Source organism: Adiantum capillus-veneris, chromosome 11, assembly GCF_014529385.1.
Source record: "Adiantum capillus-veneris isolate H3 chromosome 11, ASM1452938v2, whole genome shotgun sequence".
NCBI lineage: Eukaryota > Viridiplantae > Streptophyta > Polypodiopsida > Polypodiales > Pteridaceae > Adiantum > Adiantum capillus-veneris.
In genome coordinates this window covers 154,186,249-154,205,569 of record NC_140941.1, presented here as the reverse complement: position 1 = coordinate 154,205,569, position 19,321 = coordinate 154,186,249, and the positions used below count along the sequence as shown (strand labels likewise).

At 45.2% G+C, this 19,321-nt stretch overlaps 1 protein-coding gene across 1 annotated transcript in view; it reads left to right on the top strand.

The window, feature by feature from the left end:
• LOC147448270 (heat shock 70 kDa protein 14-like) overlaps positions 1 to 18,140 on the top strand; it is an 83,788-nt gene extending 65,648 nt beyond the window's left edge. The window contains exon 10 of the mRNA XM_086524123.1: positions 17,686 to 18,140. Within this exon, the coding sequence (XP_086380249.1) occupies positions 17,686 to 17,878 (193 nt within the window). The 3' untranslated portion in view covers positions 17,879 to 18,140. The remainder of the gene's footprint in view (positions 1 to 17,685) is intronic.
• The last annotated feature ends 1,181 nt before the right edge of the window (positions 18,141 to 19,321 follow it).

The following is a 19,321-nucleotide window of genomic DNA, read 5'->3' as shown; positions in this document are numbered from 1 at the left end:
TGAGTAGGTCGAGGCGGGCCATACTCCTCGCGTGAATCTTCGTTGTGATTTCTTCTTGCATCTCCGGATGCAGAGGAAGTCAACCGATCTCTGCTTGAAGCCATAAATGCCGCGTAAAAAGGATCGGATTTCTCGTAGCAGAGAAATCGGCCGTGCTCTGATACCACTGTAACAGGCTTGGACACTCCAAGTCGAGATTCTACCGCAACACCACAAATAATCACTTTAAAACAGTTCACTGTTCATAAGTGAGTCGACACTGGCCCGGCAGAGTTCCGTGCCTAGAGATATTGGCCCCAAAGACTGGCGCCCCTTTTGGTGTTTCTTTTTGTATTAATCTGGAACTCATGATACAAGCGAGTAGCCGGGACTCACTCTCAGACTCTGCGTCCAGATGCTCTGAGAAGTGAGCCCAAACTACTAATTTAAAGAGTTTACAAGGGATGCTAAAAGCAGAGCCCCAAAAGCTGAAAATCAAAAGCCTTGGCAAAAATAAAGCAATAGCTTTTCTGTTTTCTCACAACCTCTCTCTCTCTCTTGAGGAAATAAAGCAGAAAGCAAAGGAGCTCTCTCTCTCTCTCTCTCTCTCTCTCTCCCCCCCCCCCCCCCCCCCCCCCCAATTTGCGTAGATAAAGCAAAGCAAAAAACTGCCACCTGTTGAAACCAGCCCGTGGAGCGGTAGGCGTTGGCTTTCACCCGAAATTCTTTACTTTAGACACACACAGAGTACTTTGCAAAGGTAACCTGTAACACGGCTCGGAAACGAGAATGCTCCGAGAAGACGCCGACAACCTGTAGGCCCCAAAATTGGCGCCCCTTTCGGTATTTCTTTATTCTTTAACAGAGGGAATAAAACCTGTGATCTCCTACAAGTTGCCCCGCACAATCTAGGCTAAGAAACACCTGTTCTGGCCCGATTTCGGTAACATAACTGTACTAGGACGCTTCACAGTTAGTATCCCCACGCAATAGGTGACTTTCCCGATGGATACTCACACTTTGCAAAACCTGGCGAGAATCTGCAGCACGCTGAATTCTCTGTTTTCTGCCCCGAAAATGCGCCAGTTCACCTGTACAGCGGTCCCCTCGCATCCCCGAACCCCCTGGGGGTATTAGGGTCCGTTTAGGGCCGAAACCCTAAACCTGCAATAGTACACAGCAGGCTGTAATTCCCTGTTTTGGGCTCCGTTTCGCGTGCCGGTGGCATTTGTAGCAAGGCCTTGAGCTCCCGCACCTGTAGGGCTATTGTTCTCTAGGCCGGAGATGACAACACAGATATATGAGAAAGAGCTTTTGGCGGTTATCCATGCTCTTACTTAGTGGCGGCATTACCTACTCGGAGCGGATTTTACCGTCTTCACAGACCATCAGAGTTTGCGCTACTTCTTGTCATAGAAGCAGCTTTCGGAAAAGCAGACACGGTGGGCCAACATCTTGTCACAGTTTCACTTCTAGATTGTCCATGGGTAGGGACAGAAGAATGTGGTGGCAGATGCTTTGTCTCGGAAACCATTGGTTCTGGCTATTTCTGCGATACATCAGAGGAGCTTCGAGGATATGGTCGATCAATATGCCACAGATAGAGAGTTTGCAGACAGTTTTATACGTATACGGGATGGGGAGACAATAGCGAGGTATTCCATTTGGGATGGCTACTTGATGAGGAAAACCATGTTGTGCGTTACACAGCCGTTGAGGTAAAAGGTTATGAACGAATGCCACTGTCCGCCTTTTATGGGTCACCGTGGCATTGCTACCACCTTGAAATGGGTAGACAAATGCTTCTTTTGGCCGAGACTCAAGAAGGATGTGGACGAGTTTGTGCGCAGCTGCTTGGTATGCAAGAAGGTCAAGTTTGACAGGCATAAAGCACAGGGATTGTTACAGCCTTTGCCCATACCCACCCGCCCCTGGGAAAGTATTGCAATGGATTTCATTTTTGATCACCCGAGAACACAGAGTGGTCACGATGGTATCTGGATTGTTATTGACAGATTTAGCAAGCAGGCTCATTTCATTCCAGCGAAGAAAACAGTCAAGCCGGATCGCTTAGCGAGACTGTTTGTGGCCCAGATCTTCAGATTACATGGCATGCCCGAGACGATTATCTCCGATAGGGATCCCAGATTCACGAGTTTGTTTCAGAAGGCAATTTGGGAGAACATTTGCACGTGGTTGCAGCTCTCGTCATCTTTCCACCCGCAGACTGACGGGCAATCTGAGATTGCCAATTCAGTGGTTTTAGATTTATTGAAGTCTTATATCTCGGATCATAAGACTCAATGGGAAAATTATCTACCTTTGGTGGAATTTGCCTACAACAACACGATACACTCTTCGACGGGGAAGGCGCCATTTGAGATTATTGAAGGTGCTGCGAAGGTTCCACCCTTCTTAAGCACGAAAGATAAGATTTTTGAAGCTGACGAGTACACACACGACTTGGACACGGCTTTTGCCAATGTCCGTGAAGCTTTGCAGAAATCTCAGGAAAGATAGAAAAAGGCAGCGGATTGCCATTGTCGCGATTTGAAATTGGAGGAGAATGATTGGGTGCCTTTACGTTTTGAGAAGGCACGCCTGAGAAAGAAGAAGGGAAAGGAGAGGAAGCTATACTACGGACCTTTCCAGATCTCCGAAAAGATAAATTATATCTCCTTCTGATTGAATCTGCATGACACTTGGAGGATTTACAATGCATTTCATGTGAGTCTCTTGAAACCTTTTAAGGGTGATGTGTCCGAAGATGGGGAGCTTGATGAGTAACCCGAAGTGGAAGAAAATGAGAAGATCCTTGTACCTGAAGAGATATTGGCAGATAAGGACGCAAAGAATAAGGGTAAAGTGAGAAGGCGGTTCTTGGTTAAATTCAAGAACTATCCTACTTTAGAATTGAAGTGGATGGAGGAGAAGGACCTAGCAGATACTCCTCAGATTCTAAAACTTTACCTTGAAGCTTTTGGTTTAGCATAGTCTACTGCAAATGGAACCCCGAATTCAGCTTGGCTGGAGATATGGTGCAGTGGGTTTGCACAAGAGGGGAGTTACTCTGCTCCTTTGTCAACATATGCCTCGATTTTTGAATACTAGAGTCACTAATGTCTCTTTGAGCTTCAAGGATACTGAGAGCTGACAATATTCTGATGTATGACTTTATGAAATGGAATTTCGGAAAAAATGAAACTGATTTGTTATTGGCTTGTTTAAGTGCAGGAACTGATAGACGAAATGACTGCAGCATTTTGCGCTGAATGATCTTGATAGACATTGTTGCAATAGTAGGGATTAGTCAACCGGGCATGTATGAGGTCCTGAGTGGATCTAGATGCAATTGCTAATTGCATTGCCGATAAATCATGGTCTGAGATCCGAATGAATGTTGAATGTGATTTGTCATGTGATGTCGTGTGATGTGACTGCTGATTGGTACATGTGCTAGATGTGTGTTCCTAGTACGTCGATACTAACAGTCAGTGTCTGCTAAGACAACTTATGGCTTGTGTCTGTTTTGCAGGCGTAATCGAAGGCGATTACAATGCTTTGAAAAAGGGGGTATGTCACAACTTTGTGACGTGGCTGCCCAATACACACACACACCCTATTGCAAAAGACCCCCCGGTTGGCTTGTTGATGTGGCTGGCTGTTCGGCAGCCCCGAAAAATGCGCTTTGACTGACACGTGGCAAGCTGTATGGACGCCCGTGTTTTGCTACGGAATTTGGGGCAGCAGGAAAAGCAAGTGGCAGTTTTTGGTTTGCTTTATGTATCCAAATTGGAGAGAGAGAGAGAGAGAGAGAGAGAGAGAGAGAGAGAGAGAGAGAGAGAGAGAGAGAGCTCCTTTGCTTTCTGCTTTATTTTCTCAAGAGAGAGAGAGAGAGCTTGTGAGAAAACAGAAAAGCTATTGCTTTATTTTTGGCGAGGCTTTTGATGTTCAGCTTTTGGGGCTCTGCTTTTAGCATCCCTTGTAAACTCTTTAAATTAGTATTTTGGGCTCTCACTTCTCACAGCATCTGGACGCAGAGTCTGAGAGTGAGTCCCGGCTACTCGCTTGTACTTTGAGTTGCAGATTAATACAAAAAGAAATTCCGAAAGGGGCGCCAGCCTTTGGGGCCAATATCTCTAGGTACAGAATTGTCCCGGAACTGTCCCGGGCCAATGTTGAATCAATTTTGAACACCGAATTGTTTTGACGTGATTATTTGTGGTGTTGTAGTAGATTCTCGACTTGGAGTGTCCAAGCTTGTTACATTGGCGTTCCTTGACTTTCTCTAAGCGAATAGCAATCATAGATTTAGGCTCGAATCCATACATCAGCATGAATGGGCTAAATCTAGTGGTAGAATGCTTGCTACTATTGTAGGCAAAGTGATACCTTTCCCAATCAGGTTGCCTGAGAGCATAAGCCCTCAACATGTCCTCTAACGTGTGATTTATCCTCTCAGTTTGTCCATCGGACTCGCGATGGTCAGAAGACGACATACGCAATTTCGTCTGAAGATGAGCAAACACATCTCGCCAAAATTGCCTAGTGAACTTAGTATCTCGATCACTGATGATATCCTCTGGCAGACCATACAACTTATAAAGCTGATCGACAAATAAAACCGCCAACTCATGGCTTTTTACAGTCGACTTCGTTGGAATAAATTTCGCCATTTTTGGAAGTGTATCGACCACAACCCAAATGGTGTCATTGGCACGACTAGGAATCGGCAAACCAACGATAAAGTCCATGGAAATACTTTTTCAATTGGCATGTGGGATTTCCAATGGATGTAGCAGGCCAGCAGTCTTAAGGCGCTCTTCCTTGACTTGACACTGAGTGCATCTCTTCACATAGCTCTCTATGTTAGGACGCATCCTTGGCTAATAGAAATATCGCTTGACCAAAGCCAAAGTTCTTTGGATGCCTGGGTGCCCAGCGCTAGGAACATCGTGGCATTCGAACAAAATCCTTTGTTGAACCTCATCGATTTCCGACACGAAGACTTTTCCATTTTTGAACAATAGTCTATCTCTAATGGAATTGTGTCGCTGTCTCGTCTCTCCAGCATGACTTACTTGGGTCTCCAGACCACCCAAGGCTGTACACGAGTCATGCCCTGCTTCTTCGATCCGTTCCATATCTTGTCAAAATAGCTATCGGAACGACATAGCCCTCGGAGAGAGAGATAGAAATCCGTCGAGATTTCAGCCGTAGACAATGCGTTAACCTTAGGAATCTTGTTGAGTGCAATGGAAACTCGATTGTTGGATCCTTTTCTATAACGGATCTCAAAGTCAAACTCTTGCATAAGCTCAATCCATCTAGCCTTCCGGCCTCTGAGATCACCCTGATCACAGACATAGTGCCAAGAGTGATGGTCTGTCCATGCAACAAACGTAGAGCCATACAAGTAGTACCACCATTTCCTCAAGGCATGGACTACGGCGTAAAGCTCCTTCTCATGCGTCGAATAACGCATCTCAGTGTTAGAAAGTTTCTTACTTTCAAATGCAACAGGATGTCCATCCTCGTATAACGCCGCACCAATGGCGTAGTCACTAGCATCTGTTTTAACCACAAACGGTTTGCTAGGATCCACAATGTGCAATATTGGTGTAGTAGTCACCATTTCTCGTCGAGATGTTCATTTCAGACCATAGGGGGGTTATCTTTACGGTGAGGACCCAAAGTCTTTGGCGCTTCACCCCTCCTTTTAAAAGTCGCGTAAGCGAAGCAGCAACTTTAGAGTAATCCTTGATAAATTTGCAAAAGAATCATATAAAGCCTAAAAAGGACTTTAGTTAGCGTATATTCTTTAGAATGAGCCAATTTTGCACTTAATCCAACTTTTCAGGGTCAACGTGAATTCCATCGCGAGTAATGATATGATTCAAGTACAGAAGCTCTTTCTTAAAGAATTCACACTTAGAAGCCTTAGCATAAAGCTTCTGAGTTCTCAGTACCTCAAGAACAGTGTGTATGCGCTAAATGCTCTGACAAACTTCGGCTGTAGATCAAGATGTCATCGAGAAATACAACGAAGTTGCCTAGAAACGGTCTCAGTAGATCATTCATCATCTGCTGAAACGTAGCTGGAGCATTGGTCAAACCAAAAGGCAAGACCAAAAACTCATAGTGACCATAACGCGTATGAAAACCAGTCTTGGGAACATCTTCCAGTTTGATCCGTATCTGGTGATAGCTTGATCGTAGGTCTATCTTCGTAAAATACAACGCTCCATGGAGCTGATCTATCAGATCGTCCATGCGTTGGAGCGGATACTTATTCTTGACAGTGAGCTTATTCAACCCCTTGTAATCCGTGCAGAAGCGCATAGTGTTATCCTTCCTTCGAGAAAGCAACAGAGGCGCTCCCCGCGGGGATTTACTTGGCCGCTGAATCTCGTCCTCCTCCGTTTTACTAAACTGATAGGGATGCTTTGAGAAGGGGTGACTATCAGCCACCAACTCAATACCATGATCTACTCCTCTCGAAGGCGGCAAGCCAAGATGTAGATCATGAGGAAAAACATCCTTGAAATTAGTCATGATTTCTCGGATAAGGTTGGATTCATCGGAATCCCCAAGTTTAACAGAAGAACATGAAACATTTTTACAAAATTCAATGATAGAAGTACCAAGCACTAAGGAATCAAACCAAGCAGATGGTACACATTGATACAAGTCAACATCAGGAGACTTTGAGTCTTTGTACATTTCCAAAGGAGTAACAATTGGTATTGCAAAATCATTATTTTCAGAAATCTGATTACAAAGCGATACAGATACATGAGGCATGTCCTGTTTAACAAAAACAAGCGAGTGATGTACATAGTCCGGACTCTATATACAATGAGTCTTGTTTGTCATAAAACCATGGAATTTCTAAAATAACATCTACTCTATCCAAGCGCATGATGTGGAAATCCAGGTTCTCTATGTAATCAGCTAGCTCGAGCGACAAATCTAGAACCATTTGATTCCATACATCAGTATCCTCACTACGAGCCATCTTCACGCGATACTCATTGTCACTGTCCCGCGTCTGCAGGCTCCGTTCTGCACCAATTTTGCATCCACAAAATTGTGTGAGCTTCCATTGTCAAGAAGTACGGTCACGTCGTGACCATTGATCTTCTCGGGAAACAGAGAAGATCGTGCTTATCAAACACTTTGGTGCTAAAAGTACAATTAGTGCATGAGCTGCGCACTAATTGATGGATTTCAACTTGAATGACATTAGAGGTACTTGAGATCTCGTGAATTTAAACCGAAGGATGACCTTGCAGTTTCTTTGTCTTCTTCTTGGGGCAATCCTTGATTTAATGACCTATCTGGCCACATCCGAAGGAAGCTCCCTTCTTCAGTGCATCAACAACTGAAGCATTTTTGGCTTTTTTCTTCTCTTGAGAAGGTCTGGAAGGTGATTTGAACCTTTTGATGGAATCGGGGTCTGAACTTCTTATCTTCTCGTAATTCGCTCCATTTATTAAATGGAATGTCCTGGCTTTTGCCACAACATACTCGATGTCATTCAGGGCTTTGCCCTTGATTAAGCCCCAACGGTAATCTTCATGTAATCCAAACAAGTACACGTGAACATCGTGCGTAGAATTTACCTTACAAAAGGTGAATGCTTCTTTGAAAGCCGTTGTGTATTTATTAAAAGACATAGCTTTCATCGAAAGACTCTACAGTTTGGTGTAAGCTTTCAAAGGATCTATTTTGGCGAAATCCTTCTTGAGTTTCGCACAAAAGGCAGCCCACCTCGTAGGCTTCTCTGTCATGTCGTGCCACCAGGTAAGCGCCTGACTGCGCAGATAAAGAGGAATCGTTTGAATCCTCTGTTCATCATGCTCCCCATGGAGGTCAAAGTGCACGGTCCACTGGTGAAGCCAGTTATTTATGGCCAGTTTTGTAGATTCTTTCTCTTCTCATGAGAAATTTGTGGAATCGTGGCAGTTGGACCACCTTGTGAAAGCCCAAAAGCAGCAACTTGCGTTTGCAGTTGCTAGAGATGGGTTTCGCCCTTGGAAATGCGCGTAGTCGTCGATTGAGGTGTATTTTCCAGACGGTAAGCCGGGAATTAAACCCCTGCACGGCCCCTTCGAGAGAGGTCAAGTGAATGTTTGTCTGGACGTTCTCGTTTTCCAGAGTGGACATATGTTGGTCGAAGCTTTGGAAAGTAATTGTGATCCATGTGTATAGAGCATGCGTGAACGGAATTTGAATGTTACTTGGCGCATCGTCATGCTGCACATCCAAGCTAGAGGAATCCATGGCGAGTTCGTGAAAATCTGGAAGTTTCACCGAAACCGGGCCCTTTTCTGCATTTTTTATCGCCAAAAGTTGTACTGTGAAGAGCTCTACGCGTTGGCGTGAGCACTTGAAGGCGAGCAGGCGATGGCGGGAGCGCGAGAGTGTAAGCAGGTGAGAGAGAGGAGCGGTGGGAGAGAAGCAGAGGGCTGAAAACTGAGCTTTTCTGCAAAAACTCTCTCTGTAAGAGTTTTTTAATGAGTTACAGGTTCCACACTGACCGGGTTCACACTGAGTTCACCCGGACATTGGACGCCCATCCCGACGGCGTCTAGCCTAGATCCCCTCTCGTGCAAGCGGGACATAACAGCAGGTGCATTATTAAAATCCCCACACCAAAATGCATGCGAACGACCGGGGTATCTAGCTAAACCTTGCCAAAAGTGACTTCTTTGGGCCGAAACAGTATACGCATATATACCAACAAATTCCAAAATGTTTCCCTTGATAAGGCATGAACAACCATCCATCGCCCCTTAGGGTCATTATGAGCCAAAACTGGCTGATGCTCTTGTAATACTACAATGTCTGCCCTATGCGTATGTACATAATGCAAGGTTAGCTTCCACTTGTCATAGTTGCACAACCCTCGCACGTTATATGTGAAACATCTAAATGGAGAATGCATCTGTTCAATATTTACATGAGAATCACAGGAAAAGAAAATCAAGAAGTAGTGCCTATAAGCACATTTGCCTCCATACCATCAACCATCAAAGTAGAATCCACATGCGTTTCTTTTGAGGAAGGGTGGTGCATAAGGAATGATGTAGATGTAGAACCAAGCAAAGCATCTTTGTAAGGATGAACCACTCTATCCCATGCTTCCGTTAGCGATTTGTGATCATGCCACCACTTTTGCCATGAAGCAGACACATAATTTCTGGATATAGGTGGAAAACGAGGTTAGCCATCATCTTTGGAGTTTCCCAACCATCAACCACTTTGCCTTCACCTTTTGTGTCGGTCTTCACACTAGACTGTACATTGGCCAAAGGCTGATTTTTATTTTTATCCTGTTGAGACTGCACATTTCTATTTAAATCTCCTGTCTTTGTGTTCATAGACGAAGAAGAGGGAGAGACAACATGATCTCAGATGTAGGAACAACAGAATGCGGCGGTTTCAACAGTGGCTCAAGGCTTTTATATTGCATATGGCCAAATATTCCACAACTAAAACATGCACCTGCAAATTTCCCCCATTTGAGTTTAAACGGCTTTTTGCCTACCATTGGATCACTGGAATTAACCATGGTTCCTGGAGGCATCGGGTTATGTGTATCCCAAAACACACAGAATCCATTGGAATTGGTATCGAGGTTTGGGGGACATATCACTTTACCCAACTGAGTAGCTAAAAGAGGTAAAAAATGCTTCCATGTGTGTGGAAATCCCACTATTTCCACCTAAACTGGACACCTGTGTCGGATCAAGCTCTGATAATCTTTACAAGTGCCCATGACAATACATGTGTCATTTGCATATTGAAAAGCAAAGGAGTCATTTCCAACAATTGCGAATGAGCATCCATGTCTGCCAACAAGACTCCCTAAAAGCCTCGCGCGCCAAAATATACCCCTTTGATAGCTTATCTTTTTAAGCAAAAAAATCAACCCATTGACCTACATCATGTGCAGAGGGCATTTTGTCTCGAAAAAAAAAGATAACGACATTCAAAGCATATTGGGCTATCGGATCCCTGAGTTTTTGAACCGGAATAAGCACTCGTGGCCTTCCCAGGCATTCCGAGCATTCGCAAAATCCTCGGACAGACATTCTTTTTTGATATTTGCCGCATCCATAGAGGAGAAATCCACCCGTTTCTTGTGTTTGTAAACCGCTTCTTCTGCCATAGTAAAAGCATACCACTACTCCTATTTTTACGACCCTAAGGAAAATGTACAGGAAGAGAAAAAGCCACACTGATCACCTATTGCATCTTTCTCACTAAAAACTCGGCATAAGCTTACTAAAGCAGGGAACAAGGCATCACTCACCTACGCACACACACACCCTCCCACCAAAGCAACCAGGAGCTAAGGCCAAAACGTGAAAAGCAAAGCACTCAAAAGGTGGAAAACAAAATAACACTGAATGGCCCGCAGGGGTGCAAAAAACCCAAAAGCAACTAATGCACTCTCCCAGCGGAGCATGCCACTTAGGGAACATCGACGAGGGTCGTGCAGGAGCACTCAGATGCAGGGAATACAACGATGAGGGTCTCCCAGGAGCACTCAGATGGAAGATAACCAGACGCGAGCCTCTCTCTCCACCACACACCACTCTCTCTCCACACACACACACACACACACACACACACACACACACACACACACACACACACACACACACACACACCTTTTTAGCAGGCAGACAAGGAGTTGCAAACACACAAACCAAGCGTACGAAGACACACACTAGAACGGACAGACCAGATGATTGGAAAAAAATGCTGGCTGACTAAAGCAAAGAGACAAGCAACAACGTCTCCAAGAGAAATTTGGATATGATGATAACCACTCTTCGGATCAATTTGGCTAAAGTAAGTAGAACCCTTAAGTCTTTCGAGTTTATCATCGATTCTTGGAAATCTGTTCCGGTTCATTAATTCTTCATTGGGCTCGGCTAACTCTGTAAGGTCACCGGTTTGGGGATGTACTGAGAGTTACTTGGAACGGGAATGGCGACAGGCCTCCCTACGGAATGGGGGAACGGCAAGGGGTCCAGAACGAGAACGACGTGTAACGAGAGGCATAGAAAACACCCAAATGATGCAGATTTTAGTGTTATGTGTTTGAATATAAGTGGTACTAGAGTCCTTTGACTCTAATACCCACAAAAAACACGATCTGAAGACCATTCAACCTTATTATGACTTGATTGTTATATGCGACGCCGCGGTCATAGTACATACAATGTATCTGTTGTGTACATACAATGCACACAGTTGTGTACATACAATGCACACAACAGACACAATGTCCATACACAATAGCACATGCAAGTACTGATTAGAGCTCTCAAATAATTGCAAGGGGTAGAAGTTTAGAGACGAGACTTGAAAGTCGAGCCTTGACATTGAGCAAAATATAGTTTTCGCTTAATTTTGGCTAACAAGGCCTGCCAAGGCGCTATAAAAAAACCAAAGGTGACATATACCATAATGAGACACCATAATGAGACTATAGGGGCAAACCACATTATCAAAAACCAAAGGTGACAAATACCATAAAGATGCTACAAAGGGGGCAAGCCGCAATACAGAAAGTTATGGATAATGGAAGTCCTAAAGTCTCAAGAGTCAAGACTCAAGACTCAAGAGCCACTAGCATGAGAAACCTCCCAATTAGTAGTAGTCGGTTGTATGTCATGCACATTTTCCCATGCCTTATCATCGAGCTCCAGGCTCGGCTCGACCTCGACCTCGACCATGGAGGAAGTACCTAGTATTGGTGCCTCTGTATCTCCACCTACCTGAGGAGCCTCTTGCTCCATCTCCCATTGTGTAAAAGGATCTGTCTGTTTACTTGTACTCTTGCAAAGCATTTTCAAATTTGTGCTGACAAAGACAAGATCATTTGCCTTCTCTAGCCCAAGCCCATTCCTCTTCTTAGCAGCAATGTGGCTAAAGGTACTCCACAATTGCTTCAAGCATGAGGTATTAACTGACTAGTTGAGAATACGGATCGTCAATCTTTGAAGCTCAGGGCCATCATAGCCATAGTCCTCTCACCATAGCACTTGACCTATCTTCTTTCGATTAATTTGCGCATGTGGACTGCCAAATGACCCCCGCATCTCTTTGTGCTGTCTCAACTGATCTGTGACAATGCGTCACCCATCTCTGTCTAGAACCATCTTGTTTAAGATCTCTGGAAATTGATTCATGACTTCTTTATCTGTCTCTTGCCCTGCACCTTGGAACTCTAGATCCACCATGTATGCTGCCCCGTGTAAAGGAGAGGCATATGAATTCCACCTCGAGCTACAAAGCGCATGGATCTCATCATATCGCTCTGCATCCGGCTTAAGCTGCTCGATCATGCGGTCCATTGCCTTATAAACCTTGCGAATGCAAGGGTCCATGCAAATGAATCACCGAAGCAAATGAATCACCGGTTTTACTTGTGCGTCTAGACTCAAGATCCTCTACCTTCTCCTTGCACAAAATCCTTGCAATAGTCTTTGCATAGGTAGAGGTGGTGAACTTATCACTGATGAAGACCCGTCGGACCGCATTTTGACATTCAGACAACCTGCGCACAAGGAGAAAGTTGAATGCGAAGTGGGTGTCTGAATACTTTAGAAGCACTTTGCCGCCCGACCTCTTGAAGTACTCACACTGAATGAAGTTGTGATTGTTGATGAAATTAACAATCTTCACTGCATGTGTAATGATTGGTGTGATCCATTATAGCTTGCGGAGGTCTTTTAAAAGGTTGTTAAGTAGTGTGCCATGCAAAAGCGCATTGTCACATGTGGATAGTGGCCATCTACAAGAGCTGCTGTTGCCCTGTTTGATGCCCCCCCTTCTATGACAAAGGACGTCACATGTTGCTCACCGATCGTTTGTATGGTTGCTGTCCACTCTGTAGCGAGGACAGTCGGAGGAGTTGCCACTCTCGGTGGTATCATGAGAGTGCACAAAGTAGATCTCTCCACTCGAGTATGCGACGAGGCCATGGACTCTTCCTTGTCTTGCTGCACCCGTCGGCAATGAGGGAAACGCTGTGTTTTGCCCAAAGCCGTTGAATATTGAGCGTTGCTTGCTCCACGATCGCCTTCTCTTGATCGAGCAAAGTGGTTCGGAGAGCCTTTGAAGATGGCGGCACATAGACGGTGCCATACTCTCCTATCCGCTGCATCATAGCTTTCCAATACTTCGACCTATTTCAATCACACATAGAAGAGGTTAGTATCATTATTCATAGTTTAAACTTTAGAGATCATAGTGGCGGAAACAACGATAACGGAAGAAATGAGAGAAAAAATCGATAAAGCTTACTGAGTCGCGACAAATGGGAATGGTCGTGATGAAAGAATCGGGCCACAGCGGCATCCACCTCTTCCTTCCCATTTGGGTCCCAAGAGGTGACAAGGGTCCTTTGGCGACGAATCGGACTCGATCAAGATTCACCGCCACTGGCAATGGGTTGAGAAGAAGGGAAAATGAGAGTCTTTGGGTCGATACCTTTCCGTGCGGGCTTGGATTTATGGTTGAATTGTCGATCCTTTTCCTCAAGCTCCTTCCTCTTCTCGACGCGTACATTGGTGCAAAATCTCACTTCCATGTCCCGACACTCAAAGAAAGTGTGTCCTCACTCTGTCATGCCCCCCTTTACGAAGTCACTTCATCCCACTATGACCATTCCTTTGTCTTTTGAGTGTTGCTTGCATGAACGGAGGGGGTTGTAAGAGAAGAGGCCATGGATTATTTGAGAAAGAGAGAGAGCTTGATCCGTGAGGGTTTGAGAGAGAGAGCTTGAGAGAGGGTCTGGACTCCTTGAGAGCTTGAGAGAGAGGCTTCACTTCTTGAGACTCAGGGAGACAGAGCTTGAGGGTAGAGCTTGAGAGCAAGGGAGAGATAGAGCCTTGAGGCTTGTTGCAATTGTGAAGGAAAGGGGTGAGGGGGGAGCATTTTATAAGGGCTGCCAAGAAAGAAAACCCCCTAGAATCTGCCCGTTTGTGACCGTTGGAGCTTGGAGGAAATCTGCACGTTTTCTGAAGTTCCGGCCGTTCCATCCTGTTCCGGTCCATTCGGGTCCAAACGTTCCGATACTAGCCTGTCATCCGAAACGGATGGCATGCGAAACGCCATCCGTTTCGGGACGTTCCTTGTAACTTTGACTGATTGGAACGTTGTTTCGGCGTTCTTGACCCGTGGGAATGCGTTCCCTGGTATCTTTTGGATGTACTATCGAGAATCAAATCAATCGTGTGATCTTCAGACGTGAAGGAGGCAACTCGCTTGGTAAGCCCTCAAAGAAACAATCAGCCTGAGCTTTGACCGGCCAGAACGCTGTTCCGGCATCCTAGACCCGTGGGAACGCGTTCCCTGGTAACTTTAGATGTACTATCCGGAATCAAATCAATTGTGTGATCTTCAGGACGTGAATGAGGCAACTCGCTTGGTAAGCCCTCAGAAACAATCAGCTTGACCTTGCAAAAAATCTTGTCGTTCTTTTTTCAAGGTTTGACATATTCGACCTTAATCATCCTTCAACTCTTTCAAGAAAATCGAATAAACAAAAAGACTGGATTTCATGAAGTGGGATAGATTCGCCTTTCAGTTTTACATCAAGTACAATCTCTTTGTCCTTCTCATTCTTCAAGATGTCCTTCCTCGCCCTATAATTACATCAAGTACAATCTCTTTGCCCTTCTCATTCTTCAAGATGTCCTTCCTCGCCCTATAATCGACCACAACACTGTACACCCTTCCAAAGGCATGATGTAAAAGTCGTCCTACCCTAAATACCCATGACAATGCAAACGTATTTTGCCAATGACAGGTGTAATGGCAACATCCTGTTCGGGTGCCTCTAGAACAGCCTCTGCCGGTGGCCCCATTTCCTCGAGCGTAATTCCAAGTCAAGCCAACAATTCGGTTGAAATGAAGTTGGCCTTGGCTTCTCCATCAAAGAAGATAAGGGCTTCTTGGTTTGGCACTTTGCTTCATGCTTTGCAAAGTTTAGTACTTTCGTTCAATTGGTCAGGGTTGGCGGTCCCCTTCAAAATCTGGTACTAGTCTTGTTTTGGTCTTTCCTTTTCTTCCACGCATGGTTGCTGCTTTGTAACTCGTTGGCGTATCTTCTGGTGGTCCTCTGGTTCATCTTCTTTTCAAGAGTTTTGTCCAGCTCTTTCTGCGAGTACCTGATCCGCTTTTTTTTTGGGCACTCGTCTGTCCTTTTAGCTGCCATCTCAAGTAAGTGTCATCAATCAGGTAATTCTTCAGATATTTTGCAAATCTCGGGTCTTTGGAGTACTTGATCAATCTTTTCGCACATGTATCAACCTGTAGTTGACGTTTGTACTCCGCTTTGACAAACTTTTCCGCCAAGAGTTTGTCATTCTTTTCTTCCGTTCCCGCTCTAGATTTTAACTTTTCTTTGCCTGCCCATCGAGAGGTGTTATCTCTGTCAGATTCTCTGCAAAAACACATGTGTAATACAGGGTTCTTTATGGTTTAAGCCTTGTAAGACACAGCGATGAAGACGGGAGCGCGCCCGATGTAGGATAAAGTAAGGGTGGGGGTGACAATTGACTAATAAGTCCGGTGTCGCGGCACGAAGATTCTCTCACAAAAACTGCGTGTGCTTCAAAAAGGATCGGATCCTCCATAAAAGAAGAATCTTTCTGAGCTCTGATACCATTGTAACAAGCTTGGACACTCCAAGCGAGAAATCAATAGCAACACACGAACAAAAACTTTAAAGTCACTGAGCTTTAATAGAGAGAGTATCATTAATCATTGCAAAGTACAACTCTCGAGGGACCTCTGTTCTCAGACTTTGCGTCCAGATACTCTGCAGAGTGAGGCCCCAAGGGTATGTGGGATGCCCAAGAGTAGAGCCCCAAAAGCAATCAGTTCGAAAGCACTCGCACCCAAAATCTCTGGTTCCCAAAAGCTAGCGCTGGAGGCTCTTATAAACAATACGTGGGATGCCCAAAAGCAGAGCCCCAAAAGCAATCAGTTCAAAAGCACTTTCACCCAAAAGCTCTGGTCCCCAAAAGCTAGCGTTGGAGTTTCCCAAAAGCAGCCAGCATAATTTTCGGGAATCCGTACAGCTTGCCCTGTGGCACTTGCCACGCAAATCGTGGAAATTTTGTACGGCCTTGCCACGTCCGCATCCATACGATCTCAGCATGCCAACATTTTACGGAAATCCCTTTCAAGGTTTGAGCTTCTGTCTTTTAGGGTTTCGGGCCCCACGCCCGGTGCTTCATAAGTTCTTCAAGTTAGTCTGTTCAGTTTCTCTTGTCCACTTGGCCATTTCTCTGCCAGATGGTCATGCGATGTCATCACTTTGTGACATTATCAATCTCTTGGATCTCCTAACATGTACATTTACATCCACGTCCAAGAAGTGGAGGTCTCCTCATACTGTGCTTGAGCACAGCGAGAGGAATACCATTTATGTCAGGCTCAGGAAAAAAACAGGAGGTATCTATGCTGAAGAAGAAGACGCCTGAAGTGGTGGATCTTGTGGAGTGTCCGTATGCTAGTATAGCCATTGATGTGGAGGCATCTTTGTCTGCCTCTGTTGCCGACGCCTCCTCTTCTTGGCTTATTTCCTCTTGGCTCTCTCAAGTCTCAGCGTCTGATCTTCTAGATCCCAACTTTGCCCGTCTCCCTCATGCTGTGTATGTTGTCTGTGTTGGAGACACTATTATACTAGTGTATCCAGCTGCCATATGACCTGCTCTGCCACATACAAAACAAACCCCTCCATGCAGGGTAGGAAGAGAGATGAGGCAAGGAGGATTCTACGTGAGAGATTGGTGAAGAATCAATCTAAGGGTGGGGATGTATGCACCACTCACTCAAAACAACACCCAAACTACTATTCCAAATATGCGGTTGAAACTCTGGTTTGGGGGGGGGGGGGATACACGGAACGGGATTGGCGACGGGATCACGGCGGAACGGGGGGAACAGCAGAGGGGTCCGGAATAGGAATGGCGCGGAATGGGAGGCGTCAAAAACATCCAAATGATGCAATTTCAGTCTGTGTGATTAAATATAATACTCGTAGAAAACTTGATTTGAAGACCATTCAACCTTACTATGGCAAACGTGTGTCGTCATCGTGTAGACTTTGAGAGAGAGAGAGAGAGAGAGAGAGAGAGAGAGAGAGAGAGCTCTTGTACTATGTAGCCTTGTAGAGTTGAGAGCTTGAAAGAGGCTAGAGCTTGAGAGTCGAGACTCGAGAGGGTTGGCCCTTGAAAGCTTGTGTGCATTGTGAAGGTAAGGGGTGAGGGGAGGGGCATTTTATAAGGGGGAGGCTCACAGGATAGAAAAACTAAAATCTGAAAATCTGGCTGGTTTTGGTTTCACCTGCTTGTCCGCCGAGTCGTTCCAGAGATTGCCACATGCTTGGAACGCCGTTCCGGCGTTACCCCTCCAAATAGGCGTTCCCCGGTAACACAAAGAGGGGGGGGGGGGGGGGGGGGTTAGTCCTAGGGCTAGGGTTTTCTTCTCAGCAGGCTTTGATGCCTTGGGTCGTTGTACCAGGGCTCTCTCTCTCTCTCTCTCTCTCTCTCTCTCTCTCTCTCTCTCTCTCTTTTTGACATGCCATTTTACACTAGAAGTTATCAATGTTTGCAATTTATTTAGCTGCAGTGCTCAATTTTTCTTCTTCTGCTTATTTCCCCTTTGCAGGATTTGCAAGCCTGTGATGATGAAGCCACGACCACCTCCTCCAAAACCTGCCCCTTCATCTCCGGAACCCAAATCAACAGCAGGCAAGGATGGGGAAAAAAGTGCTGCAGATGGAGCCGGGACGGAGAGTACCGGGTCTGGGGAGCCAATGGAAGCCGATAATGTAGATCCAGGAGAAGCGATGGAGGTCTAGGTCTTCTGAGTGCGCCCACTGCCCTATGCCACAGATTCTGTCACTACCAATTTATATCTAAATTTAATCAATGGCATCCATTTTTTAGGGAGGTTTTTCCGCACACAGTCTTCCTCAGTGTGAGGGACTGGTTATTATTCAGAGCTGCATTTCATTAGTGGGATTTATCCTGCTTCCATTTTTTTTAATGAGTGCAGATAAAAGGTCACAAGTCCAATACCTTATCCGATCTATTATTTAAATTATATGTTTTGTTGTGGCACCTTGGTTGTACGATCGGTTCCCACTGTTTTGCCATGTGGGAGCTTTCAGAAGAGCGTGAATTTGGGTGTGAAAAGGGCATGCTTTTCTCAAGTCGTGTCATGTGGGTGAAAAGAAAATAGTAAGAGCTCCCCCCCTGCAAGAAGGCAGTAGATTTCTTGTTACTGAAATCTTCATCACGGAGAGACTTACTTATGTGAACTCCTAGTCTCTGTGGGTGTGTTTTGGGGGACATTACTAAAAAAAAAGTGTGTTTTAGAGAAGGGAAGAGGGGGGGGGGGGGGGGGGGTTCGCTTTGTGCATTGGTGTGTTGGCTTCTACTCGTTAGTGACAAACCAAATCACATTATTTTACTTGAGTCTCGTTTTGAAAGAAGAAGAAATATCTTTTTGGGTTGGATTTGTGAATGATAAGACTTGTATGCTTCAGCTTACATACCTCACTAAAGGTCTACATTTGCCCGATGGTGGAATCTCGGCTTAGTACATCCGACATGCATAGACAAGCAATATTACATACCATTCCATGTATTTTGTTACTTGTTGAACCAAAGCTCCTTTTTTCAAATAAGGCCAGGGGATTGAGCCATTTGGCTCAGTCTTGACCATAGATCCCCAATCAATAATGGCTCAATTGTGACCATAGATCCCCAACAATCAATAAGAAGAAAACAAAAACAGTGAGCTTTTGATCACACTCTGCAGCTATATATAATCTGCTCTGTTGCTATAAACTAGTTGTAAGCCAAGCCAGTCGCAGTCGCTATATTAAAAAATGCCCAAGTAGTCTCTGCCCACTATTGTTTCTTGCAGATGTGCGTGTGGATGTTGTTGGCATTGTTGTGTTTGTGTCTGACTGAAGTCTGTTGTCGTCTACATTGCATGCTCTTCTTGAGATCATCTTCATTATCCACACGACGTCGGTTCTACATCCTCCAGCATCGTCATTACTGGCATAATAATGCTCTTCTAGCAACAATCTCGCTGCCATCATATCATCATCAGTGTTACTCTGAATATCAAGCACAAAAGGGGAGAGAAGGCCAAGGTGAGGATGAGGAAGAGGTGAGAGAGCGAGAGGCTAAAGAGCGAGGGAGAGGTGAGGGAGAAGTAGAGGTGAGGGCGTGAGTTGTAGGTGGATGAGGGTGGAGGCGTGTCCTCAACAAATTAAAAAAAACCAAGT